Raw genomic sequence first — 26,140 nt, 5'->3', positions numbered from 1 at the left:
AGACAATGTCTTATATTCGGGGAAACACGGTATGTTTCCTACCAACCCTGAACCTGGGTAGTCAAGAGGAAATCCCAGGAAGCCAGGCTTGTCCCAAAATTCTTTTATTAGCACACATCCTGTGTTAAAACCCTGACCCTAAGTCTGCACATGGAAAAGGGTCACTTGCTCTTGCTGTAGATACTTTCCAAAGCGTTCTGGGCATCTGTGATCTGCTGTTGCAGTCTCTGCCTAGTGGACTCATTGGTGGCCTTCTTCAGCAGAACCTTCATTTCTTCTACCACTGCCCGGTAGCCGGCTGTGTTGTGGAAGACCCGGATGGCCCGGTCCCCGCAAGAGACTAGAAAGCGGTTGTTCACATCAAAGGCCAAGTCTGTGATGTGCTCCCCGTGGACATTCTCAAAGCGCTCTTCCTCCTTCCCTTCCTTGGTGTTGTACACAAAGATGCTGGTACTACAGGAGATGGCTAGCGCCCGGGCATCCGGAGACAGAGCGATGCGGCAGGGTTCAGCCAAGTCACATTTACCCGTCAGCAGCAGGTAGGGATCCTGCTGCTTTTTGTATTCAACATCTGTGTCCCACAGTTTCCACGTACCGTCCTTTGAGACTGTCGCCATCCTGTTTGGGGGGGGAGGCCAAAGATGTATTTATTTTTTAGATTTATACCCTGCCCTTCTCCTAGGGCCATGGTGGCGAACCTTTGGCACTCCAGATGTTATGGACTACAATTCCCATCAGCCCCTGCCAGCATGGCCAATTGGAGAACTTGTAGCAAAACATGGCCAATTGGCCATGCTGGCAGGGGCTGATGGGAATTGTAGTCCATAACATCTGGAGTGCCAAAGGTTCGCCACCACTGTCCTAGGGGCTCAGATACCACATACATTATTATTTACTTATTTGGTTTTATTTACTGCTCTCCCATAAATATATAGCTAAAACAATGTAAGAAACAATTTCTAATATGGAAACAAATACATTCAATGAAGATCAATAATGGGAGGGCAAGGCACACCTCCCTGAGGAGGCTGTTCCAGAATTGAGGGGATGTACACTCAACTCAACCAGCATCTTTAATTGGTTGGAGAGTCAGGAGGGTGACTCCACATGATTATAATTCTGGGCAGGAAACTACATGGACTCCCAGCATCTTCACTAAATTTCTTAGAGCCTTTTTAGTGCAGCTGAAGGTGCCAATGCTACCCTAGAACAATGCGTTCAAAGGTTTGGTCCCTAGAAACTCAGGTAACCCTCCTCCTTGTGTTCTTTGTGCTCTCCAAGGTCAACCAAGGGGGTTCCTCCATCTGTTTTTGTACCAGAATATGGTTCCCTTGGATACTTGCCAACACACAGGCATCCTTCACCAATACTTTGGGAGCCTAGGCCAAGCTAATAGAGCCTGGAATATTTCAGCAACTTATGTTACAGTGCAGCAAGTATGGCATGGGTCCTACATCTGATCAGATAAACCAATCAGAACTTGGAACATGCAGTGTCAGGCCTTTGAAGGAGAGACCATGAACCCCAGTTATCCAGGGAGAAGAAAAGCTAAGTGCGTCCTCTTGGCGCAGAAGCTAATTCTCCCCTATGCTAGCACAAATGATCTCGTCAGGGATAGCCAAGGCTAACTGTTCTGGAAAGCTGAGTTAGCGCCTTACCGCCGCGAGTCGTTGGAGAAAGAGAAGGAATACACCCCTGCCGTGTGGCCTTTTAGGTCAAAGGCTCTTGCCACCTCTTGGAAGTCTCCACTTTTGCTGAAACACACCTCCCACACCTTCACATCCGGAGTGAAGCCACAAGACGCAACAAACCTGAAGGAGGGTAAAGTCACAGACAGAGCATTTGATTCTCCAACTAGACCATGACTGCACAGGCTCTGATTCAAAATCACTCATGGCCAACACCAAGCACACATCTGGGACACACACCTGTCCATGTGCCCACTTTGCAGCAGAGACCAGCTTGAGAATGCAGATGACACGTTCCTTACCTCCCACACGGTGACACAGCTGCAAAAGCATTGTTCATTTGGTTGGTGTTGATGCTGGCCAGGATTTCCCCCTTTGGATCCCAGATGAGGATAGTGGTGTCACTGGATGCGGTCATGATGAATTTCCCTTGTGCACAGAGAAACAGATTAGGGTTGTTGTTTTTTCTTGGAGCTGCCTGATGAAGGCAGAGATGCTTAAGATGACAAAGCGAGAGGGCGCCTTTCAGAGAAAATCATCACAGAGTTTGATTGGCCAAGACACTCCGTCTGCAGCAACAGGAAACACCCCAGGAGAATACCTGTATCAGCAACCCCAATGTTGATGACGGGGGCTTTGTGATGTTTGGGGAAGTCTTCCGGGGCTCCGACATAGGCAAAAGTGCCATCCTCCTTCTTGGTCATGTTAAAGACTCTGATGGTGTCTCCGTTAGCCAGCCAGACAATGAAGGCTCTGAGTGAAGGAAGGAGAGTCATTGCCTGGAATCGACACAAGGAACGAGCGGCTGTGCCTTGCAGACCAGCAACCTCTACCTCTGGTATTGCTGGCTGTGGCTTCTGGCATCGAGGGTGTTTAGGATGGCCTTGGGGAACCAATCCAGCTTCATGCACTGTCCTGCTCCAGTTACAGAGGAGCAGAAGGGAAGCGATGGCTGCCACAGGCACACTTTCATGCTTAGCATGCTAAGTGTCCACAGAAGGCAGCAATGCCAGAGGCTCAGCCAGAGACAGAACAAACCAGCGTGGTGAAATGGTTAAGAGCAGGCGGATTCTAATCTGGAGAACTGGGTTTTTCCCCACTCCTTCACCTGAGTGACAGAGGCTTATCTGGTGAACCAGGTGTGTTTCCACACTTCTACATTCCTGCTGGGTGACCTGGGGCTAATCACAGTTTCCTCAGAACAGTCTCAGACCCACCCACCTCCCAAGGTGTCTGTTGTGGGGAGAGGGAGGGAAAGGAGCTTGTAAGTCACCCTGAGTCTCCTTACAGGAGAGAAAAGTGGGGTATAAATCCAAACTCCTCCTCTTCTTCGCAGCAGGCTTGCCAAGCAAGTCTTACTAGCCTCCAAAGTCCCTACCTTTTCCTCTCCTCTTCCATTCCCCCACCTTTGTGGGCTGCTCATGGCTTCCTGGGTCAGATATTCACAACAAATCACAACAGCCAGTGCGAAAAATGGATGCACGTAATGAGCAATAGTTGCTGGATGGAAGGTCAGGAGCAGCTCACTGCATCCAGCCCCAGAATCCCCTGCTGCAACATGTACACTCTCCATACCTGGAGTCTGGGTAGAAGCGGACCAAGGTAGCGTGATCCAGCTCCACGTTGGCCCGCATGCATCGGTGCTCCCGCTCCAAGAAATCCTTGGTGCTCCAGATGCGGACCGTGCGGTCATCGGAGCAGGATGCCAAGTATTTGCCGTTGCTGCTGAAGTCTAGGCCGCTGATGCTCCCACTGTGACCCTGCAGAGTACCAAAAAGATTCTCTTTTTCAACGTTAGTGTTGGGAATTAGGCTTAAGACAGTATTATTCTGAAATGGAGCGCGAGGACAATTACTGAAAGGTTGTTTAGGGACTACAGCAGGGGTAGGGAACCTGCGGCTCTCCAGATGTTCAGGAACTACAATTCCCATCAGCCCCTACCAGCATGGCCAATTGGACATGCTGGTAGGGGCTGATGGGAATTGTAGTTCCTGAACATCTGGAGAGCTGCAGGTTCCCTACCCCTGGACTACAGTGTGTAAGAAGGGCTTACTACATTGTCAAAAGTACTATACACCTAGGCCAAAGGTCCCCTAGATTTTGAGGCCCTAGGCTTCGGCCTGCCAAGCCTATAGGTAAATCCAGCACTGAGAGCAACGCATGGGAATGACCAGCCCCTGGAATACATCTCAGAGAGACAGCTCTCACCTTGAGGGCTGCAGCTAGGAGTGGGTGCGTGAAATTGTGCTGCTGAGGCTTCTCTTTTCGACTTCGCTGGTGCGGCTTCTGTTTCTTCTGGATGGACGTTTTGCCGGCTGTTTCACCGTTCACAGCGTGATCTAGAGAACACAAGATCTTTTCAATCGGCCGCGAGTTCAGCCTTGCCGACCCCAAACCCAAATGCTGCGTCTCAGAGGCTGGTTAGAAATGCCTGCCAGGAAGCAATCCGTACCTCTCAAGGGAACTGCTACCCTACCTCTCCTTACCACTATGCACTGCTGTGGGAAATAATAACTACCTTGTAAAGGGTTTCCAAGATTTCAGCCTTCGGAGAGATGCCCAAATGTGTGTACATGAATATTTGCCATGATAGAACAGGAATGCATGCTCTTTTTCCTCCTCAAGAGCACTCTGTCAAGCTCGGAGATATTTTATGCTACGGGATACAACACAAATGCAGTGCGTGCTGCTAGTTTCCAAACCTGTAAAGCCGCTCATTATTTCCAAATAGTCATACCTCAGAGTATGGTATATTTTCACTGTGAAGAATGTCTGTACTAACGATTTATTGAAGGGCTGGGGGGATGAGGGGGAAGGACCACACATTTAGCATTTCTCTTTACTTATGTAAACTTGATCTGGAATGAAGAGTTCCCATTCCCCAACCATGTTAAGGCTCATATTTAACATGATTAATAACAACTGATTTATCTGTACATACAGAAGGCTTTTCATGCCCCCCCCCCCCCCAAATAAATAAATCAGAAGCAGCATGCATCCTGCAATTCTCCAGACCAAGTACCCTGGCTCTGGCCCTGTACAAGGAAGGAAGCTGCATAAGGTGCTTTTATCAGGGCATAATGCATACTTGTTCTAACACACATCTGGTTGGGGGCAGAAGAAATAAAAGCAGTTGCAGGGGCAGCGGCACGCAGAGCAGATGTCTATTCTTTCTGGGAGACAGTTTTGGCATAGGAACATCTGTATGTGTGCGTGTGAGAGAGAGAGAGAGAAGGCAACTTCTCTCTGGCCCCTTCCGCACATGCAGAATAATGCACTTTCCATTCACTTTCAATGCACTTTGCAGCTGGATTTGACTGTGTGGAATAGCAAAATCCACTGGCAAACAATTGTGAAAGTGGAGTGAAAGTGCAGTATTTTGCATGTGCGGAAGGGGCCAGAGAGAAGTTGCCTTCTATTGAATCAGATTCTGAGCCCACTAAGCTCACCATTGTTTCCTATGGCTGGCTAAGCTTCTCCAGCATCTTTAGGAAAAAGGAACTTGCTGTAAGCAATGTCCTCCTACTAAGCCTATTTATTTTATATTATTATTTCATGTGATATTTTACGTCAATACATCACATGACTACGTTGTGAACCACTCTGAACCCACTTCAGTGGGAGAGAGTAGGGTATTAAATAAAACAAATTATTATTGTTGTTATTTAGAGGAGAGCTCTACCAACTCGGGTCCATATAGCTAAAAAGTGACCATCCAGTACCTCAAGCAAAGCAAAACTATTATTCTCCCTAAGATAGTACATAGGATTTCATGCATGCAAAGCAGAGGCACCTCTCCAATACATCACACACAGTCCCAAACGACTCCGAAGTTATTTAATACAATCAACAACGTGCGTTCAATAGAAACTGGGCACTGTAAAAAAAACTTTTCACCCAATTTAAGAAATGACTAATCCCCATCAGACAAATAAACAACAACAATGCTTTCTTTTAAAAGGAAGGTTCTGTTATGGTTCCAGAGGAGCTCTTGGACCCATTTCGCAGAGGGGAAAAGAAAGTCCTGTCTAAGCCCCGCCCACAGGCTCGTGAGGCCCCGCCCACAGGCCAGTGGAGGACCGTGGAGGCCCCGCCCACTGCGGTCCCCTCACCGTCCGCTGGCTCGGTAACCTCTTTCTCTCCCCGCTGTGCCTCCTTCCCGTCCGGCGTTCGCCGTCTCAGCAGTAGCACGAGAACGAGCGCGCCCAGCAACACCGACACGCCGATCAGGACTCCGGACGCGTCGTCCATTGCTTCCGCCCGGAGGCCGCCTCAGCGTGAAGACAAGGAAGGGCGAGAGCGCATGCGTCGCCTCTTTCCCCCATGATTGACGTGGCAAGTTGAGCCAAAGTGCGCACGCGCTGTTCCTTAAGCGCACGCACCCTTTTTGCCTCGCCCCTTTCCTTGTGGTTGGATGGGAGTTTTGCTGAAATGTCTAAAGTCCATTGAAACTCAATGAAGCAATGCTAGAATCGCTTGCAGTAATGGGAGCTGGCTTTTGTCGTTTATTTAAAGTCTATTTAAAATATTTATGTATCCCTTTCCCCCAGAGATGGCTTATGTCTTTATTTATTTAAAATATTTACATATTCCTTTCTCCCAGACATCCCAAGATCGAAATCTGGTAATTCTGTGGAATTGTCAGAATCAAGTTTATACTACTTAATTATGTTTGTCCTATTTTGTAAGACAAATCGATACAACTGTTTGATTTAACTTGTAAAAGTTAAAAGCTAGGTTAAAAATGGTGTCTGTACTAAAGCCAGAGGAATCTTGGATTGCAGCAATGGACAAGGTCAGTGCTGGCAGAACATATGGGTCTCTGTCAGTCAGACTCAGTCAAACCAGACAAGATAAAGAAACTTTCAGTACTGTAGTTCTTCATCTGTGTCTTCGTCTATGCATCCTCTGTCTTTGAATATAGTTCTGTTGTTTCTTTGTGTTAAGACAGTCCAACCAAATGTCTAATATTTGCCTAAATTATAAACTTCCAATCAAATTCTACCACTGCTATAATGCAGAAGGAGGGGCATTTTGGTGTATTATAAAGTAACTTTCTTTGTTTTATTCTGGGGGCATATGTACATAATTTTCTGTATGTATTTATGTTTCCCCAAACTTTCTGTTTGCAAATATAAAAGTTTGGCTTCATTTAGACCAGTCACTTGTCTGGAGATTTTTGTTTCCAACAATTCTGCTGCAGTTCTTTCAGAGGATCAGCTGTGTTAAGTCAGCAGCAGTACAATAAAACAGGAGTCTAGGGACACCTTAAAGCAAGACACCTTTCTGAGCCTGTGAGCACCACTGGAGTTCTGATATAAAATGATGGGCGCAGCCACACCAAAATGACTGCCATAGCTTATCAAAAGTCACACAGTGAAAATCCTTGTGTTATGGGTGCAGCCGCTGCTACAGCAATATTTTTTAAAAGCCACTTAGATTTCCAGTGGTCAATCAGGAGCCTTGCTGGGAAAAACCCCACCTGACCGCCCACGTTCTAAAAGCCCATGGCAGGTGCTTTCATGTGGGGGACCGTATTGGGGACTTAACAAAAGCTTGTTCCAGCTTGAGTTTTTGAGTCAGCGCTCACTTCTTTCAGACACCTGAAGTGAATAATCCTTTATAGAGGTTTTTTTTTTAAATAACCAAGATCACAGAAAGGGGGAGAGAGACAAGGAGTTGTAGCCTCTGTTGTAACAATTCCTGTTAGTAAATCATTCAGATGTGAGACCTACATTGTGTAGAACATTGCACTAGATGAGATGCTGTTTTTCTGTGTCCCTACCGACCAAAATAGCCCCAAAGAAGCCAACGATGACAAGGAAGGAAGGGATCCCGACAGAGCATTTGTCAACATTTTGTGGAATAAGCTGGAATTTTTAGGAAAGTGAAATTGTAAGTTTAGTGTTATATTCTTTAAAGTACTCTTGAGCATACACATTTTATTGCCTGGGAAGTGTTACTAAGATGATAATGACCACCTGATTACAATCTGAAAATAAAAAGTACAATTAATCTTCAACAGTTATTAGAAAGGAAAACGTGAAGGGGCTTTCTCACAAAATTGGGTCCGCTTCAGTGAAGTCCTGTAAGGACAAAATCAATACAGAATTCAGTGCTAGTGTCCGTTTATTAAGACAGCATTATTTTGAAATGGAGTGCAAGGAAAATTAATGAAGGGTTGTTTAGAAACTGCAGAGCGTTAGGACAGCATGTGTAAGAAAGACTTGCGACAGTGTCAAAAACATGCACCTTGGCTGGAAGCACCCTGGATTTTGAGGCCCTAGACTTCAGCAAGCCAAGCCTATAGGTCAGTGGTAGCGAACCTATTGCACGAGTGCCAGAGGTAGCACTCAGAGCCCTCTCTGTGGGCACATGCAGAGTCCCCTCCACACACATCTAGGCTAGCCTGGGCCACTGGGCTCGATTATTAGCATTAAACTTAAGACCTAGTTTTGGGGAAGAAGTGTAGATAACCCTGTTAAGCGCTGTTAAACCCTCTGATTTTCATGCGTGATCCTTCACTTTAAAGCACGATCCTTTACCTGGGAGTAAGCTCGGTTACTGGCAATGGGGCTTGCTTCTGAGTAAACCCTCCTAAAATCGTGATTCACCCGTTGGAAGAGTTGCACGGTTGCTTCAAAGCCACCGACTACCACCAAGCTTACTCCCGAGTAACACACGCCTTGGAGCCAACCGGTTTTTCTAAACTAAAACTTCAGTATTCAGGTTAAATTGCCGTGTTGGCACTTTGCAATTAGTAAGTGGGTTTTGGGTTGCAGTTTGGGCACTCAGTCTCGAAAAGGTTCGCTATCACTACTATAGGTAAATCCAGCACTGTCAGTAGACGATAGTACCCTTGAAGGACCAACAGTTGAATTCAGTGTAAGGCAACTACGCATGTAGCTAGCTGCACACCACACAGACATAAGAGGCTTCCAATCCCAAGGCAAGCAAATACCAGAAAGCCACAGAGGAAATACCACAATGCCTAGATTGCGGTGGCTGAAATAAAAAACCTTTTGGGACATTTTCAGACAGTAAGCCAACGCTGGGCTTGACATGGTATAAAATCAACACTGACAAGCAGAATGTATCCACCCCATCCCGCAAATCAGCTGGCAGACTGATGGCCTTAAAGAAGACCACATGCTTTCTCAACCGCTGCATTATTTGTTTGTGGCCCTGCGCCATCTTGCTGCAAACACGCTCTCGAGCTGCGCAAAATGCGACTTCTCTTCATTTCTGCCACAGCTTGGCAGATGAGAGGAAGCCTACCAGACCCGATCCGCTGAAATGGGGGATCGAAAAGTAATTTTGCCCTTTTGAAAAAGTGGTATGAAAAGCCAGCCGAGAGCCTGTTGGGGAAAAAAAGGTGACCCAGAAACATCTTTTATTGTTGTTTTGAGACTTGCTTTTCCAGGACATTTGCGAATATTTTCCAGCTGCTCAACCAGTAAATTTGTAAACAGTTTTTATAAACTCTAAAAATTGGCTCCTGGGATTTCCTGTTGCAAAGCAGTATTCTGGGCTATTTGTCCCCCCCCTGTGCTAGAAAGAGGCATCCCAGAAAGTCTAGAGAGACACCGTGCATTGGCCGTCTTCTTAACAAGCTCTGTGGGAGGAAGACTACATATCCTGTGAACTCCCTTCCTCCCCACCACTTCATTCCTTCCAGGTTGGCTGCCATGACGGTTCTGATATGAGGAGGCCAAGTCAGTGCACAGAATGTTCTTTTGGCAGAGGTGCTGGCTTTGCCTCTGACACACACTTTCGAAATGTAGGTTAAAAGCACAAGCAGCGATTTTGGAACAGTGAACAAGAGCCACTCCGGTGAACAAGAGCCACTGACCGCAGCTACCAAAAAAGCAGTACTGCCTCATTCTCAGAAAACAGTACAGGCAACGGGTGCTCCAACGAAGCATTAACCCTCCATTCTAAGCCTTCTGGCCCCTCTGTGAAGGCACAGGACAGGTTATATAAAAGATGTCAGCAAGAGGAGAGGGGACCAGAGCTGGGGCTAGGGTTTTCCTCCAGCCAAGCACAGCACAGCGATTTCCAGGAAGCTGGGACCAAGGCAGCTCAGAAGAACTCAGGACGAGAAAGCTGTTGTGGAAGTTCCTTCCAGGTCAATGTCTGACCCCAACCAGCAGGGAGTGATGCTTCCAGGCATTGACTTTGCACAAGCGGTTCTTCTGCAGAGGAAAAGGCTCTACCTCGCTGTGGCCTCTGCCCACCGCCTCAGTTCAAGTCCCATCCTTTGAGGCTAGGAGGAGCTGTGGTTGGGGACGATGCCTGTCACTGCCTGCGTGGCCTGTTCAGGGACGCCTGCCGGGTTGTTCAGGATCGAAGTGGAAACGCTCAGCTGGCGGAGGGAACTCAGGACAGCTGGGGAAGCAAAGGGGGAAGATTTAGTGAAATTGTCCCTGTGGTTCTGCTCAGACAGGCTCCACCACCAGGGGCTGGACCATGAGCCAGCTTTGGAAATATGCTCCCTCCTAGCATATCTGGGAACAGCAGTGGCGTAGTGGTTAAAAGCAGGAACACTCTAATCTGAAGAACCGGGTTTGATTCCCTGCTCTGCCACTTGAGCTGTTGAGGCTTATCTGGGGAACCAGATTAGCTTGTGCACTCCCAACACATGCCAGCTGGGTGACCTTGGGCGAGTCACAGCTCTTTGGAGCTCTCTAAGCCCCACCCACCTCACAGGGTGTTTGTTGTGGAGGGGGGGGGGAAGGGAAAGGAGATTGTAAGCCTCTTTGAGTCTCCTTACAGGAGAGAAGGGGGGTGTAAATCTAAACTCTTCTTCTTCTAGAATGGAGGGTGCTGAGAGAACCTGTGCATTGCAGCCCAGTTTTAAAAGCTGTCTTTACATCACCAAAATCCCTAGGATTCAAGTCCCACCTGACTCACAGCCTGATCCTGTGCATGTTCACTTGGAAGTAAACTTAATAAGGAAGACCCACTGAGTCCAATGCAACTCCTTCCTCCTCAATTCTGTTGCATCATTCTTGCATCAGCTCCATGTCAGGAGGACAGCAATAAGTCACCCAGAAAGCCAAATCTGTATAATTCATTCAGCAACACTGGCTTTTGCACAATATAGTCTGGTTTTGCTAGGCATGTATTTCTGCAATCAAGAGGGCTGGAAACCTATGTGCAGTTGTGAGACGGGGTGAGGGAAGGGTTCAATCTTTTCAAAAAGCTGTTTTGATGGTCTGCTTTGAGTTAGAGGACTGCTTTACCAATATCATTTTAGGCAGCTGAAGGTCGTTTTACGTCCTTGGCTTGTTTTCATATTGATAATTCTTCTGCTGTTCTTTTTCTCACTTTATTGTGTCATTTTTTTTAAAACCTTGTGAGCCTCCACCAAGAGGTTTCTGGAGAGGCAGCATATATGAAATAAAGGAATGTTCAGAAGTTGAACGTATGCATGAACCACCTCACAGGTAGAAACGTGGTTAATGTTTCCTGGCACTATTAGATTCCTATTACCCACCAGGGGATCTGCATGTGTCTGCTCTCAGTACCCCCTTTGTAAAGCAAGGAAGGGCCTAGCAAGTGTCTGTCACAACTCAATCATGAAAGAGTTAACTGTGTGTCGGTAAACTAATTGCTGAGGTCACTGTTTTATGACCTGCTCTATTGATTAGCTATTGGTCAGTCAGTCCGACATTGCTTACATACTTGTCAGCACATAGACCAGGGGTCTGCGACCTGCGACTCTCCAGATGTTCATGGATTATAATTCCCATCAGTCCCTGCCAGCATGGCCAATTGAACATCTGGAGAGCCACAGCATGGCCAATTGAACATCACAGAGAGCCACCCTGACATAGACCAAAGATTATAAAGTTAATTATGTTTCTTTGTTTGAGCACAAGAATGCAGACAGGAGGGAAAACCAGATAGATAGACAAAATGTAACCAAGTGTGTAGTAATGTATGTATGCAACAGGAAAGAAAGGATTTGTTATTTTTCTCCATGTAATCCTCCCTTATAGTTAGTAAACACATTCACATAAAAGCAACTGAGAATCTGTCTCTTCTGTCCTACTCTGATGATTTACGTGTGGAATTTACCTAACGCTAGCCCCTTGCAGCTTTGGCAGACAGCAGGGAGAAGAGGAAGAGCTACTCACTTGGCCGCAGAGCCGGGAGAGAGCAGTACTGGTCCAGCCAGGCAAAGGACGTCTGACTGAGGCTGTTCATGCTGGAGGTAGAGACCATCCCATTGAAGGACTCAAAGAGGGGTCTCATGATGATGCTGAACTGATACAGGGCGAGCAGTTAAGGGGTGATGCATTTTGGGTAAGGGGCTGATTCTCCCGGACCCCCAACAGCCCCTTGCATACTCTCCCCCCCGCCACCGCCACATCTAGTCCCCAGGAAATGTTTCAATGGCTGCCTAATCCCGCAGTGAACACCTGCTACAGCAGACGCCCCACCCAGGTGAATCCCCCTTCTCCAAAAGGATACGACCCAGAACTTCCAATTCTGCAAGGTGCACGAACGCACGTACTGGTCAAACATGTCTCGCATCTGGTCGAAGCGCTGGCGGGTTATGGGCACCCCTGTGGCTGGCAGCTGCTGTTGGCACAGGCTGAGTAAACGTAAGAAGAAAGTTATCCCTGGAAAGGGGTGTGAGGAGCTAAGGCTCAGCACAAAAGCTGGGAACCCACCGTCCTGCCTGGTTTACATATTTCGACCATGTGTTATTGCTCATTGCTCCACCTGTACAATGTTTTACAGACTATTTCTGGGCCTAGCGTGGCGTAGTGGTTAAGAGCAGGTGCACTCTAATCTGGAGAACTGAGTTTGATTCCCCGCTCTGCCACTTGAGCTGTTGAGGCTTCTCTGGTGAACCAGTCTAGTTTGTGCACTCCAGCACATGCCAGCTGGGTGACCTTGAGCTAGTTAGAGTTCTTCGGAGCACTCTCAGCCCCACCTACCACACAGGGTGTTTGTTGTGGGGGGTGGGGAAGGGAAAGGAGATTGTAAACCCCTTTGAGTCTCCTTGCAGGAGAGAAGGGAGGGGGGGGTATAAATCCAAACTCCTCTTCTTCTTCTTCCATCCCCCAAACTCAACCCCCACTTACCTGATAGCGGAGTTCAGCTCTTCAATCTGATCCCGTAGGCGCTGCGCCTCTTCTTGCAGGGCGGCTCGCTCCTGTTGCAGCTTGCAGATGTATTCTGCTGTCTTGTGCAAGGTGGTGGCTTTGCTGACCTGTAGATATTGGGAGCAGATGGAGACAAGAGAGTGAGAGCCATTTTTACCTCAGAGGGCTCAGCCTCAGTGAGAGGCTATTAGCCAGGGCAGTGTTTAACAGCCTTCCTGAGGGGAAAGTTCCAACAGAACTCAGAAATCACTTCAGTAGAGCTGAACATTTTTACTACAGAAACTGCCACCCATCAGTGTGTTCAAGACCAGAATGGAGCCTCCATGATCAGAGGAACTGTACCTCTGAAAGCCAGCTGCTTAGGGGGCAACAAGAAGGCCCTGTTTGTAGGCTTTGGGGAACATCTGGTCACTTGCTTTGGGAAACTCCTTTGGTCTGACCCAGCAGGACTCTTCTGAGATTCAGGGTCCAAGTGTGGTGTAATGGTTGAGAGCAGGTGGATTCTAATCTGGAGAACTGGGTTTGATTCCCCATTCCTCCACCTGAGTGGCAGAGGCTTACCTGGTGAAACAGATGTATTTCCACACTCCTACTTCCCTGCTGGGTGACCTCGGGTTAGTCACAGTTCTCTCTGGACTCTCTCAGCCCCACCTACCTCACAAGGTGTCTGTTGTGGGGAGAGGAAGGGAAAGGAGCTTGTAAGCCTCCTTGACTGTCCTTACAGGAGAGAAAGGTGGGGTATAAATCCAACCTCCTATTTTTCATCATATTTATGCTCAAAGTTTTCTAGATTATCTTGGAGGAAGGAAAGAGGAATTGTATTCCGAGAGGGCTGTGACTAGCCCAAGGTCACCCAGCAGGCTTCATATGGAGGAGTGGAGAAACAAAGCTGGTTCATCAGATTAGAGTCTGCCATTCATGTGGAGGAGTGGGGAATCAATCCCGGTTCTCCAGATTAGAGCCTGCCCTTTCAACCACTGCACCACTTTTTCTCCCAAAGAGGGGGCTTTGTGGCCTCAGATCAATTCGTCTTGCCCCCCACCCCACCCCACAACTCACCTTGAGACTGGGCTGAGAACTCAAAGTGCTGACCAGGCTGTGTAGCGTATCAAAACCGAGCTTGATGTTGAAACGGCGCTTCTGCTCAGCAGAGATGTGGGTGATCCGGCGGTTCTCTGTCTGTGGGAGAGGAAGGACGTTTTCATACACTAATTCCTGGCCTGAAGGACACTAGCCAGAGTGGAAGGTCATCCGCAGAGGTTTTGCTTTGGGTTCTTTTTTTTTCCTGTTTGGCAGAGATCGGGTCTTACCCATGAAAGCTTATTCTGGAACAGTCTGACAGGAGCCTCTCTGTTACTAGTTTACTGAGTCTGATAGGCAGGGGGTACATATCCAAGACAAGGCCTTGTCAATGGCAGTGCCTCTGCAAACAGCAGCTTCCCGGGGCCATTTTCAATCAGCAAAACTGCACCAGAGAGGGGAGGCTCAACCGGAGTCCCAATCTGAGTGGAGCCTCTGGGTTCGTGGACGCATAACTCTCAGCATCCCGTCTGGCTTGGGAACAAGAGTGGAAGAAAAACCGGGGAGCATCTGGCAGTTCATTCCTAGGATTATTAAGCTATGGGGCCAAGATCAGATATTAGGAACTAGGGCCCAGACCATTGAGGTAGCCCCTCCCTGAGATTTGAGAGGGTGCGAGAAACAACAGGAGAAGATCAAGGAGCAAGGTCTTCCTGGGTATTAGAATCATAGAATCATAGAGTTGGAAGAGACCCCGAGGGCCATCAAGTCCAACCCCCTGCCATGCAGGAACACACAATCTGTGAGGGAGTGAGGCAGCATGTAGCAGGAGGGAGAATGCCTACACTAGAGGGTTGTATCAGCTACTAGGCTGCAGGAGATTGCTTTTTTCGAGGAATGGAAAGCGGCACGTTGCTGCCCGTCTTCTTCACTGCCATATTACTGTCTCTGGTCAACCAAGCGTCGCAAGATTTCCTTGTGTTTTAAAACCTGTTTAATCCAGTGGTAGCAAGAATGATCCAGCAATGGAGGGAACGGTGCCTCCATCAGACCAACTACAGGTCTCATCAAAAACATTTTAATTTCCTTAGATGGCTGTAGTGGAGCATAGGGATGGAGCTGCAGGAGACTGGGGTTTCCAAGTTACATTCTTGTACTGCAAGGGGGACAGAGAGGAGACTTTGTGGCCTTGCCCACGGCTTTTTGACATGTTCATCTTGACCTGAGATTCATCCTGACCTCTGAACCCTTTCCATCGTGACCTCTGAACCCTTTCCATCTCTTGGGGAGAAAAACAGGGCAGGTCCAAGACAGAAGGGACTGACCTTGCTTGGTTCTGGCCTGCTCTGATTGGATGAGTAATGAGGAGGCGAAATCTTGACGCTCCTTCCCTCACCCGTCAGAGTGGACCCCTGTCCTGACATCCTCCGACTACCCCCTGGGAGGAAAAAAAACACTTCTGTTATGAATCACCTTTGAGCGTACACAGGGTACATTTGGGCATACTCAGAGTGCTTTCCCCACACACCCACCCCGTTCAACATACTTGCGGCATAAACAGCCTTCAGAGGTTGCACATTCCTCTTCCCCTGATATCGATTCTGAGCAACTCACCAGACACTGGTGTAGGGGAGAGCCTCTCTGTTTTGGGGACCACCAGGGACCCCAGTGGTGGTGGCGGCGGCGGTGGCGTGATCGGAGTGGGCTGTGAGGGGTTGGAGACTGGGGAGAGTCGGGGGCTGATCTGGGTCATTCCGGGCAGGAAGCTGGCAGGCCCTTCGCAAACATCGCTTTGCTGCAGAAGCAAGAGAACAAATTCAGTTTTGCTGTATTTGAGACCATGGATGCTTGCGGAACTCACAGTCACAAGGTGTAGCCATGACCATGAACGTAGGTGGCTTTTTAAAAAGAAAGGGAGAATAGCAGCGGCTGTCCATCTTAGTCGTGACACCTAACAAAAAGGGAGCGTCAGTGTTTACAGCCAGAATAGCTCAGGCAAGCCCGATCTCATCAGATCTTGGGAAGCTATGCAGGGTCAGCTTGATTAGAACAGAGATGGGAGACCACCAAGACAATCCAGGGTTGCTTCACAGTGGTAGACAATGACAAACCACCTCAGGCAATGGCAAACCACCTCAATGCCTCTCTTGCCAGGTGTCAAACTCACAGCCCTCCAGATGTTATGGACTACAGTTCCCATCATCCCCTGCCAGCATCATGCCACGAGTTTGACACCTATGCATGGGGATCCCTGTACAATACATTAGCTGCAGTGTGACAGCTCTTTCGACTACCACACATCTGCTTAGTGGTTCTCGAGATTCCTATGGCTGCCTCTGACCACACCCCCATTCCTTTCCAGCTTCTGGTCTTAAATCCTGTGGGACAAAAGCCCCAGACTTCCAACCAGACCTCCAATCACACATCGTAACCCCAGTTGACTCTTACCATTGATTCTGGCACTGTGGGGATGAAGGTGGGATTGGGGGAAGGCAGAGTCTCCAGGCTTGGTTCCGGTTTAGCTGCAACAAGGAAGAGGCAGAAGAGAAAAGAGATGTGTCAACTGACAAAGGAAGGGCAGTGGGTTCCACGTTCATACCTGCAGTGGCTTCTGTTTTCACAACCAAGAAGGTATTTTAACAAGTGCCCTTAAAGTGAGCTGTTTAAAGAGGAGTGGCACACGTACTCCTCCTGTCCGAGAGTCATACAGATGGAAGGGGCCATACATGCAGGTCATCTGGTTCAACCCCCTGCTCAATGTAGAATCAGCCCAGAGCATCCCTGCCAAGTGTTTGTCCAGCTGCTGCTTAAAGACTGCCAGTAAGGGGGAGGTCACCCCCACCCTGGCCAGCTGATTCCACAGTTGCAGAACTCTTGCTGTACTTTTTTTTTCCTAATAGCCAGTCGGAATCTTTATGTCTGTAATTTAAACCCATTATTGCGAGTCCTGCCAATAGGAGCAGCTCCCTGCCCTTCTCTAAGAAGAAGAAGAGTTGGGTTTATATCCCCCCTTTTCTCTCCTAAGGTGACTCAAAGGGGCTTACAATCTCCTTACCCTTCCCCTCTCACCACAAAGACCCTGTGAGGTGGGTGGAGCTGAGAGAGCTCCAAAGAACTGTGACGAGCCCATGGTCACCCAGCTGGCATGTCCTGGAGTGCACAAGCTAATCTAGCTCACCAGATAAGCCTCCACAGCTCAAGTGGCAGAGCCGAGGGGAGATCAAAACCCGGCCCTCTCCAGATTACAGTGCACCTGCTCTTAACCACTGCACCACACTGGTGACAGCCCTTCAAATACTAAACAGAGCGATCATGTCCCCCCCCCACCCCGCTCAGTCTCCTCTTCTCCAGACTAAACATTCCCAGGTCCCTCAGTCTTTCACAGGGCTCGGTCTCCTGTTTGCTCATATGAACATTAATGCATGTAGGGCCTGATTTATCCCTTCCTAGGGTGCGTCTGTGTGCCACAGAGAAGAAGGTAGCTTTGTCTTTAGAGTGGAATTATGAAACCTTTTCAAAAAAAGCCTTCATCGAGTAGGGGCCATTCCCAAAGCAGCTTACATCATCATCCCCCCTCATTTTATCCTAACAATGGTCCTGCGAGGTAGGTAACATTGAGAAAGAGAGAATTGACTGTCCCAGCAAGCTTCCATAGAAGAGCAGGGGGTTTGAACAAGGGTCTCCCGGATCGTAATCGGCCCACTACACTCTGCTGACTCTCAATAGAACGGAACTAAGCGTACCCTTTTTTCTTTTCCCTGCTGCTTAGTAAACAGCCACACATCTGGTCACCTTTGGCAAAACAAGACTGCCTCCGGGCAACTGGAGAGATCTGCGAAAATAGTGTGTCTTCTTTGTTAGGCCACAGATGATTAAATATTAATCTGTGGGGCGAAATGAGCCCATCACGATTAGGACTGCCTGCTAGTTAAAAGATTTGTTTCCAATTAATCACCTGCCTTTTAGCCAATGAACTGATAAAGGTACCGTAATCTCAATTCGGGTGCCTTTTTGAGACAGTGAAAGCAGTGAAAAGCATCCTAATATTCAATGCATAAAAGAAGAGAGGCGTCTCTTGAATGGTTTCCCCCCCACCTCCGGTATAGAAATGCCCCAGGGGGAAAAACAGTTTCTCAAATATTTTGAGACAGGCCTCCTGAAATCCCACCTTCATGGATTAATCAGGGGTAGGGAACCTGTGGCTCTCCAGATGTTCAGGAACTACAATTCCCATCAGCCTCTGTCAGCATGGCCAATTGGCCATGCTGGTAGGGGCTGATGGGAATTGTAGTTCCTGAACATCTGGAGAGCCGCAGGTTCCCTACCCTGGATTAAATTAAAGGAGCAGCAGTGGCGTAGGAGGTTAAGAGAGCCTGCGTGTATCTAATCTGGAGGAACTGGGTTTGATTCCCAGCTCTGTCGCCTGAGCTGTGGAGGCTTATCTGGGGAATTCAGATTAGCCTGTACACTCCTACACACATGCCAGCTGGGTGACCTTGGGCTAGTCACAGCTCCTCAGAGCTCTCTCAGCCCCACCTACCTCACAGGGTGTTTGTTGTGAGGGGGGAAGGGCAAGGAGTTTGTAAGCCCCTTTGAGTCTCCTGCAGGAGAGAAAGGGGGGATATAAATCCAAACTCTTCTTCTTTTTCTTCTAAAACCTTCCCCTCAACTGAATGGTCCAAGAAGAGGAGGAAGCTAATATAATTGGACTACATAAACTGTTGAGTTAAGGGCTAATAACCCCCAGCCTCTACATTCTTAATGGTTTCTTGTATGTTTGTATGTTTAATTGTATGTTATGAGTAAGAGTTGTCTGTTTGGTAATAAGCATTTGTAATGTGTTAGAATTAGGCAATAGTTAATGGTGGTAGCCTGTTAGGTATAGTGATACGTGGATATTTAGACATCACACTAGCCCAACAAATGCACTGTGCACCTTATATTGAGTCTTGTGTGTTAGCGGGATACATCTTTGTGTTTTGGAACTTATCCACTATACACTATTGGACTGTGGATATCCATCCCAAAGTCTGGCCCTGACAGCATGTGGCTACATGAGGCCACGCCCACACTCTGACGCTCATGAAGAGCCCCACCCTTTTCCTTGGCACCCCTCTTGCCCCACCTACCTGTGGTCAGCAGTTGTGTCAGACAAGGGTTTGGTGCGGCTGGAGGCACAGGAAGCCTCGGGGGTCTCTTGCTCTTGGAGCTGATGACTTTCACCTTAGGCCGGCTGTTCCCAGTCTGCGGCTGCCCTCTGGCACTGCCAAACATGGGGCTGCTAGCCATGCCTGCCTGCAGGTGCAGGCTGTTGAAAGGGGTGGGGTAGCCTGAAGGCAGATCCAAACCGTAGCCTGGTACTGGCACATTTTGGGGGAAAGACGGTGTGGAATGCAATGTGGAAGGCGGGTAGTGGAATTTGGGGCAAGGGGCTGAGGGGGTCGAGCATGCCGGGTCCTGGCCCAGCAGTGGGGTGCTTGGCAAAGGGGGAAGGGTGGGGCAGAAAGACCCATAGGGTTCTGGGCCCAGCCACTTTCCAGGAAAGGGATAGGGCAAGAGGGGCTTCCGTTTCAGGTCAGGCCCAAGGCCACTGGGAGTGGTTGACGACGCAGGATTTGAGGAGAGATCCGGGCTGAGGAAGGGGCTGGGCAAATCCAGCTGGGCAGAGCAGGCACCTGCAGACTGGAAAAAGAAGTGGGGAGACACTTAGTATGAGTGAAAAAAATATTTCCCACTGAGGTGAATGCCCAACAATATTTTGTTTGTTTGTTTGTTTGTTTGTTCGTTCGTTTGTTTATTGGATTTATATCCCACCCTTCCCGATAGGGCTCAGGATGGCAAACATCATATAAAACCATTGAAACAATACCACAACACATCTATTAAAACTTTAAACAGCAAAAACTCTAAAACAATAAAAGGTGGTGATAAAACCCCAGAACAACAACAACAACAACAACAACAACAACAACAACAACAACAACAACAACAACAACAACAACAACAACAACAACAACAACAACAACAACAACAACAACAACAACAACAGGTAAATAATAGACTGGGGGAATCAGCTAGGCCAGAGATGACCTCAGATACATCTCCAAGCCCTTGAAACTGTGATAAACATTTACAAATAATTGACTATTTACTAGATATAAAGGTTACCAACCTCCAGTGTGGGTCTGGAGGTCTCCTACAATCACAGCTGATTTCCAGAAAACGGAGATCAGTTTCCCTGGAGAAAACCACTATGACAGCGGTGGCGAACCTTTGGCACTCCAGATGTTATGGACTACAATTCCCATCAGCCCCTGCCAGCATGGCCAATTGTAGGGGCTGATGGGAATTGTAGTCCATAACATCTGGAGTGCCAAAGGTTCGCCACCACTGCACTATGAAGAAGAGGAGGAGGAGGAGTTTGGATTTATATCCACCCTTTCTCTCCTTTAAGGAGACTCAAAGGGCCTTACAATCTCCTTTCCCTCCCCCACCCATCCCCAGAAGAGTTTGGATTCATACCACACCTTTCTCTCCTGTCAGGAGACTCAAAGTGGCTTACAAGCTTCTTTTCCTTCCTCTCCCCACAACAGACACCTGCTGAGGCAGGTGGGGCTGAGAGAGTTCTGAGAAAACAGTGACTAGCCCAAGGTCACCCAGCAGGAATGTAGGAGTGCGGAAACACATCTGGTTCATCAGATAAACCTCTGCCACTCAGATGGAGGAGTAAGAAATCAAACCCAGTTCTCCAGATTAGAATCCACCTGCTCTTAACCACTACACCACGCTGGGTCTCTAAAGAAATATTATACCCAAGGTGAAAGCAGAATGGGGAGTCAGATGTTTATCTTTATTTAGCTTTTTTCTGTAACTTGGGGTTTTTAAGTTTCTCACTGACTCTTTTTCTATCAAATGTCACTGTATGGCCTGTTAGTTGCATTTCAGAGGATAAAGGCCGACACTGTGTATTTCCTACTTGTTTCTTTTTCTGTGTAGGGCGACTGGGTCCACCATTTTTGTAGTTGTTATGGATTAAAAAATTTAAAAATCATTAACAACAACAAAAAAGAAAAGAGGAAGAGAGGCCAGTAAATCAATAGCAAACACCCTCCAGTAGCTGGAAAAACAAACGTCAAAATGGCCTCCAGTAGCTGGAAAAACAAACGTCAAAATGGCTTTACCTGGAGGGGGGTGCTGGTCAGGATTGGCGAATTGGCAGCGCCCTGGTTGAGTAAGGTTTCAGCTGGGCTGGGCAGCAGGTTGCTACCACTGCTGTACAGGGTCTCCGGTGGCGGCGCAAAGCAGGTCTGCTCCTGGTAGGTCAGGGATGGATGCGCTGACAGCGGCCGCGGACTGGAGAAGAAATCTAGGCAGCCAGTGTCTGTGGTCAGGGCAGGTTGGGGAGACAGTGTGCCAAAACATTCCCAATTTTGCAACATGAATCAATGATGCAACGTTTATCCACACGCATGCATTTGCACGTCTTATCTTGCTTCTGCGAGCACAGAGGGGTGGAGCAAAGCAGAGGGCCAAGAAGGCACCCTTGAACCGCTGCAGCAATTACTGCTCAGCCCCATTGTTGAAGTGTTTCCAGCTTCGTCGCTGCAGTACTGAGAGCCAGAACCTTGCTTTGAAAAGAAAACTATGGTTCTGACAGGACAGCATGCATTGAAATCAATGGGCTTAGACTGGAATAACTCTACATAAGGTAAGATTGTTCTGTTAGCAGAGGTGTATCCAGGGAAAATGTAACCTGGTGCAAAAGCTGAGTTTTCCGCCCCCCGACCACCGGGTGGGCAGCCGCCCTCCCCCACCACGACCAAACAACAGGTCATCTCAAAGGAGGAGGGGCGTGTGTGTGTGGGGATTTTCCACCCCATGTGACTAAATGCCTGCAGCGTGGGGACATTTGACTCCATATGTCCCCTTGGATGGTATGCCCCTGCCTGTTAGGATACTGAATTTTGAAGCTGATAGCTCTGTTTGCAAAGCCCCCCTCATCAAAGCTGGCAGACATTACCCCGCTAATCAGCCTGCTCCCCAAAGATCCATTGCAGAGTTGGCAACGTCACAAGCATACAACCCAGCAGACCCTCTTGCTTTCCTGTAATACTCAGGATTCCAGCACAAGGCCATCTCTGTCTCATTTACATGTGTTTTTGCAGGGGCTCTGTGCATGAATTACAAATAAGGGAAATCCATGCTTAGTGGTCGGGCATCTTGGTCCCAGATTCACTCCCCAGCCTCTCCACTTACAAGAAGAAGGAGAGTTTGGATTTATACCCCACCTTTCTCTCCTGTAAGGAGAGACTCAAGGTGGCTTACAAGCTCCTTTCCCTTCCTCTCCCCACAAGGTGGGGCTGAGAGAGTTCAGAGAGAACTGTGACTAGCCCAAAGTCACCCAGCAGGAATGTAGGATTGTGGAAACACATCTGATTCACCAGATAAGCCTCTGCCACTCAGGTGGAGGAGTGGGGAATCAAACTCAGTTCTCCAGATTAGAATCCACCTACTCTTAGTCACTACACCACGCTGGCTCTCTTAAGGATCTGGTTGTAGTTTGTGAAAAGCCTCAGCCTGAGGCAGTCTGAATTAAGGTTTCCAACTCTGAGTTGGGAAAGTCCTGAAGACTTGGGGGTAAAGAAACCCCAAAGAGTGAGATCTGGGGAAAGGCGGAGGACGTCAGAGCTACTCAGTCTACCCTTCAAAGCTGCAGGGCGCAAAGCAGCAATTGTGAAACAGGAGTTTCTGCCCCACAGAAGCAGTCATGCGTAGGCCACAAAGGACTTGCCCTCAACATCGCGGGGGCCCTGACCACAGCAGGGTGGGGTGCTCTGGGGAAGGGCGGGGAAGTATTGCTACATTCAGCATCAGCCCACCCCAAATTTGCAACATGATCTTTCTGAGTTTCTGCGTAGCTTCTTCAATCTGGCCAAAGACCTATCCGAGCTTGGAAGAGAGTTTAGAAGACTCAAGACTGTAAGGAGACTCAAAGGGGCTTACAACCTCCTTTTCCTTCCCCCACAACAAACACTCTGTGAGATAGGTGGGGCTGAGAGAGCTCCGAAGAACCATGGCTAGCCCAAGGTCACCCAGCTGGCATGTGTTGGAGTGCACAAGCTAATCTGGTTCACCAGATAAGCCTCCACAGCTCAAGTGGCAGAGCAGGGAATCAAACCCGGTTCTCCAGATTAGAGCGCACCTGCTCTCAACCACTACACCATGCTGGTTTAACAATCTGAGAAGAGGTACCGGGGCTCAGATCTTCCTGCCTGTAAATCACACTTGAAGATCTAGAAGCTCTGTCCTTTGGAGAGATGCTGGCCTGCTGGGATTCAAATTTTCAGGAATTGAAAGGCATAAGAGTGCTCCTGAACATAAGCAGTGTGGGCATCACTCCTCAGTTAAGTAGCTAACCAGATCCTTGTGGCCTTAGGATCTTCTTCATGTTTCATGGGTATGCCTAAGATGGTTTAAGTTCACCTTTAAACACGGGCTCTGTATATTTTATTTATTTACACCCAGTTTTTCTCCCTAATGGGGACCCAAAGTGACTCATCACATAACTCTCCCTTACTGCACTCTAACAACAACCTTGTTAGGTAGGCTAGATTGAGAGAGTATGACAGGCCCAAGATGACCCAGCGAGCTTTCATGACCGAGAAGGGATTTGAACACAGTTCTCCCATGTCCTAGCCTGACACTTTAACTCCTACATCGTGCCGGCTCTCCAAGACAACAAGGACTAGTGGTGACTTTCGGCTGATAGCATAGTAATTGGAACCCTGGACTGGCAATTCAGTGTGAACCAGATGTGGCAAGAGACACCAAAGTCTCTATTATTCACCCACTGCAGTGATGTCAGCACCTTTGAACATAAGCCTTCACTCAGGCCCCTTCCGTGCATGCAGAATAATGCACTTTCAATCCACTTTTGCAGCTGTTTGCTAGTGGATGTTGCTCTTCCGCACAGCAAAATCCAGCTGCAAAGTGCATTGAAAATGGACTGGAAGTGCAATTATTCTGCATGTGCGGAAGGAACCTCAGTTTTCCAACTACCTTCTCACCTGGTGTTAGAGAGTATAATTCTGAAGCCATTCCTACCTATTCCCCCTTAAAATGTATTAGGGTTGCCAGTGTACAGGTAAGGCTTGGAAATCTCCCAAAATGACCAGTGATCTCCAGGCTGCGAGGATCAGTTGTCCTGGGAAAATGGCTGTTTTGAAGAGCAGACTCTCCCTGTGAGTTCTTCTCCTTCCCAAACCCTGCCCTCTCCAGAACCTACCCTTAAATCTCCAGGAATTTCCCAACCTGGAGTTGGCAACCTTGGGTGAATCTATTGACACTGTCAGGTGCAGAGAATCAGTCAGTCTCCTTTCCTAACATCACATCCCATTTCCCCCTTCCATGGCATATGCTGTATTTTTTTTAATTTGCTGCCTCCCCCATTTCTCCCCTTGCGTGCAGTCTGTGGCTAACCACATCCCATGGCCTTCCCGAAGCTGAGCCCCGTGACCCAACCGTGGCGCATTCTCCCTTCCTGTCCCACCCGCACAACCCTCTCGCTTCCGCACAATCAGACAGCCCAAACCGCTGTCTTGGCATTTTTAGGGCTCAGAGGGGCACATTCATTATTAGCCTGTTTGCTTCCTCAATCTCGAGTGGAAATTTTGTAAACCGCAACCCTTCTGAAGATTTTTTCCCCCTTCCAACGTAACCCTTTTACTCATTTTTGTTGACATTCAGATGTATCCCTTTAAGTCTCCTAACTGCTCAACCTTTGCAAGTAAAGGATTGAAGCTGCATGCATTTGCCTGAATGAGGCCCCTTCTGCACATGCAGAATAATGCACTTTCAATCCACTTTCGCAATTACTTGCAAGTGGATTTTGCTATTCCGCATAGCAAAATCCAGCTGCAAAGTGCATTGAAAGCGGATTGAAAGCACATTATTCTGCATGTGTGGAAGGGGCCTCAGTTTGGCTTCACTATGAAATGGGTTAGGTGGAAGCTTGAAGTCATCTTTTTTTACTTAAAATCATTTTATAATGTGGATGCAGAGTCTGCATTCCCAGGCATGACTCCCTTAAAAATGCCTCTTTTCCCTGCTTTTTATTCTCTGGTGACAACCACCACCTCATCTTTATTTATCTCTTGATTCTTCACAAAAGCTTCTGTCTGGTCATCCCTTCACAGAACTGATCCATTTGGCTTCAGTAATACATCTGTGACACGGGCAGAGGTGGGATCCAACCAGTTCTCACCACTCCTCTAGAAGTGGTTACTAATTTTTTCTGAGTGCCGAGAAGGGTTTACTAAAGCAACCTCCCTGCCCAATAGGGACTGGAGGTGTGTGTGTGCGGCGGCGCCGCTGTTTGAATCCCACCACCATCAGAACCTGTTATTAAAATGTTTGGATCTCACAACCACTGGACATGGGCCTTTAGAGCAGGCTTGTACATTGCCTAATCATCTGTGACAAGTAAGCTTGCCTCCAAGTGACCAGTCATGGAAAGCAATAATACAAGACAGTTCTTTGGGGTCTTTTTAAGGCCTAAAAATGAAGAACTGGCTCATAAAGGCAGCAGCCACTCCTTAATCAGCTAGTATCTTTGGGCCTTTCCCCACTTTTCCCTATGCTGCTGTCGCTGCGCGCTGCTCTCAGCGCGCGGCATCCCTGGTGCATGCCCGGGTGTCCCCACGACCCCGCGTCATCAAAAGGCGCAGTTTTCTCCAGCGCCAGGGATGCCGTGCGCTGAGGGGGCGCGACAGCGTTGGGGCGGCTGCGCTGTCGCCGCCCCTCTTGTGGGAAGTGCTGGGGGACCCCGCGCTACTCTCCTCAAGTAGCGCGGGGCTTAAGGTAAGTGGGGAAAGGCCCATTGACAGAGTTGTTGAAAGAATGTGGCCCCTTCCGCACGTGCAGAATAATGCACTTTCAATCCAGATTTGAGTGCACCTGCTTTCAACTGCACCATGCTTTACAAGGCAGAGCTCAATTCTGCCCATGAATCCGCCCCTCCAACCTCCCCCCCCCCCGATCTTTAAAATTGTTCTCACACATAAAACAAAGCACACAAACAGGAAAGAAAACAAAAACTAAATACAACCCATTACGCATCCTATGCTGACTTCCAGGAATCTAATCTCCGATTGAACGTTAACTCTAGGTTCATGCGAATGGTTGAGATGTTAATTCAATAGTTATTTTTAAATGTATTGTAGTGTTTGCAATCTACTGCTTACTTTAGATTTCAAACCCTGCTGCTACTTCTCTATTGGAATAAGTTTTCAAAAGATATTCCGTAAAAGCTTT

General features: G+C 48.2%; 2 protein-coding genes across 3 annotated transcripts in view; both read right to left on the bottom strand.

The window, feature by feature from the left end:
• Positions 1-88: 88 nt before the first annotated feature.
• On the bottom strand, positions 89-6,019 carry TBL2 (transducin beta like 2). Of its 2 annotated transcripts, none has more exons than XM_048519441.1 (7): positions 5,801-6,019; positions 3,897-4,027; positions 3,264-3,448; positions 2,290-2,441; positions 1,991-2,117; positions 1,659-1,811; positions 89-618 (listed from the first exon to the last, which is right to left on the bottom strand). In XM_048519441.1, exons 1-7 carry the CDS (start codon positions 5,937-5,939, stop codon positions 162-164), a joined length of 1,344 nt encoding a protein of 447 aa, XP_048375398.1. In that variant the 5' UTR covers positions 5,940-6,019; the 3' UTR covers positions 89-161. The 2 variants fall into 2 exon arrangements, with proteins under 2 accessions (XP_048375398.1, XP_048375399.1); XM_048519442.1 differs by lacking the exon at positions 5,801-6,019 and adding an exon at positions 4,207-4,888.
• Positions 6,020-9,047: 3,028 nt separating this feature from the next.
• Positions 9,048-26,140, bottom strand: part of MLXIPL (MLX interacting protein like) — a 37,510-nt gene continuing 20,417 nt past the window's right edge. Inside the window, exons 8-17 of the mRNA XM_048518610.1 lie at positions 21,010-21,194; positions 18,958-19,510; positions 16,277-16,350; positions 15,443-15,623; positions 15,154-15,266; positions 13,868-13,987; positions 12,788-12,915; positions 12,168-12,291; positions 11,831-11,960; positions 9,048-10,076 (exon numbers count right to left, since the gene is read on the bottom strand). Coding sequence (XP_048374567.1) covers positions 9,955-10,076; positions 11,831-11,960; positions 12,168-12,291; positions 12,788-12,915; positions 13,868-13,987; positions 15,154-15,266; positions 15,443-15,623; positions 16,277-16,350; positions 18,958-19,510; positions 21,010-21,194 — 1,730 coding nt within the window. The 3' untranslated portion in view covers positions 9,048-9,954. The remainder of the gene's footprint in view (positions 10,077-11,830; positions 11,961-12,167; positions 12,292-12,787; positions 12,916-13,867; positions 13,988-15,153; positions 15,267-15,442; positions 15,624-16,276; positions 16,351-18,957; positions 19,511-21,009; positions 21,195-26,140) is intronic.

Source organism: Sphaerodactylus townsendi, linkage group LG16 (genome assembly GCF_021028975.2).
Source record: "Sphaerodactylus townsendi isolate TG3544 linkage group LG16, MPM_Stown_v2.3, whole genome shotgun sequence".
In the NCBI taxonomy this organism is placed as follows: Eukaryota; Metazoa; Chordata; class Lepidosauria; order Squamata; family Sphaerodactylidae; genus Sphaerodactylus; species Sphaerodactylus townsendi.
This window is presented reverse-complemented; position numbering and strand designations above follow the sequence as displayed.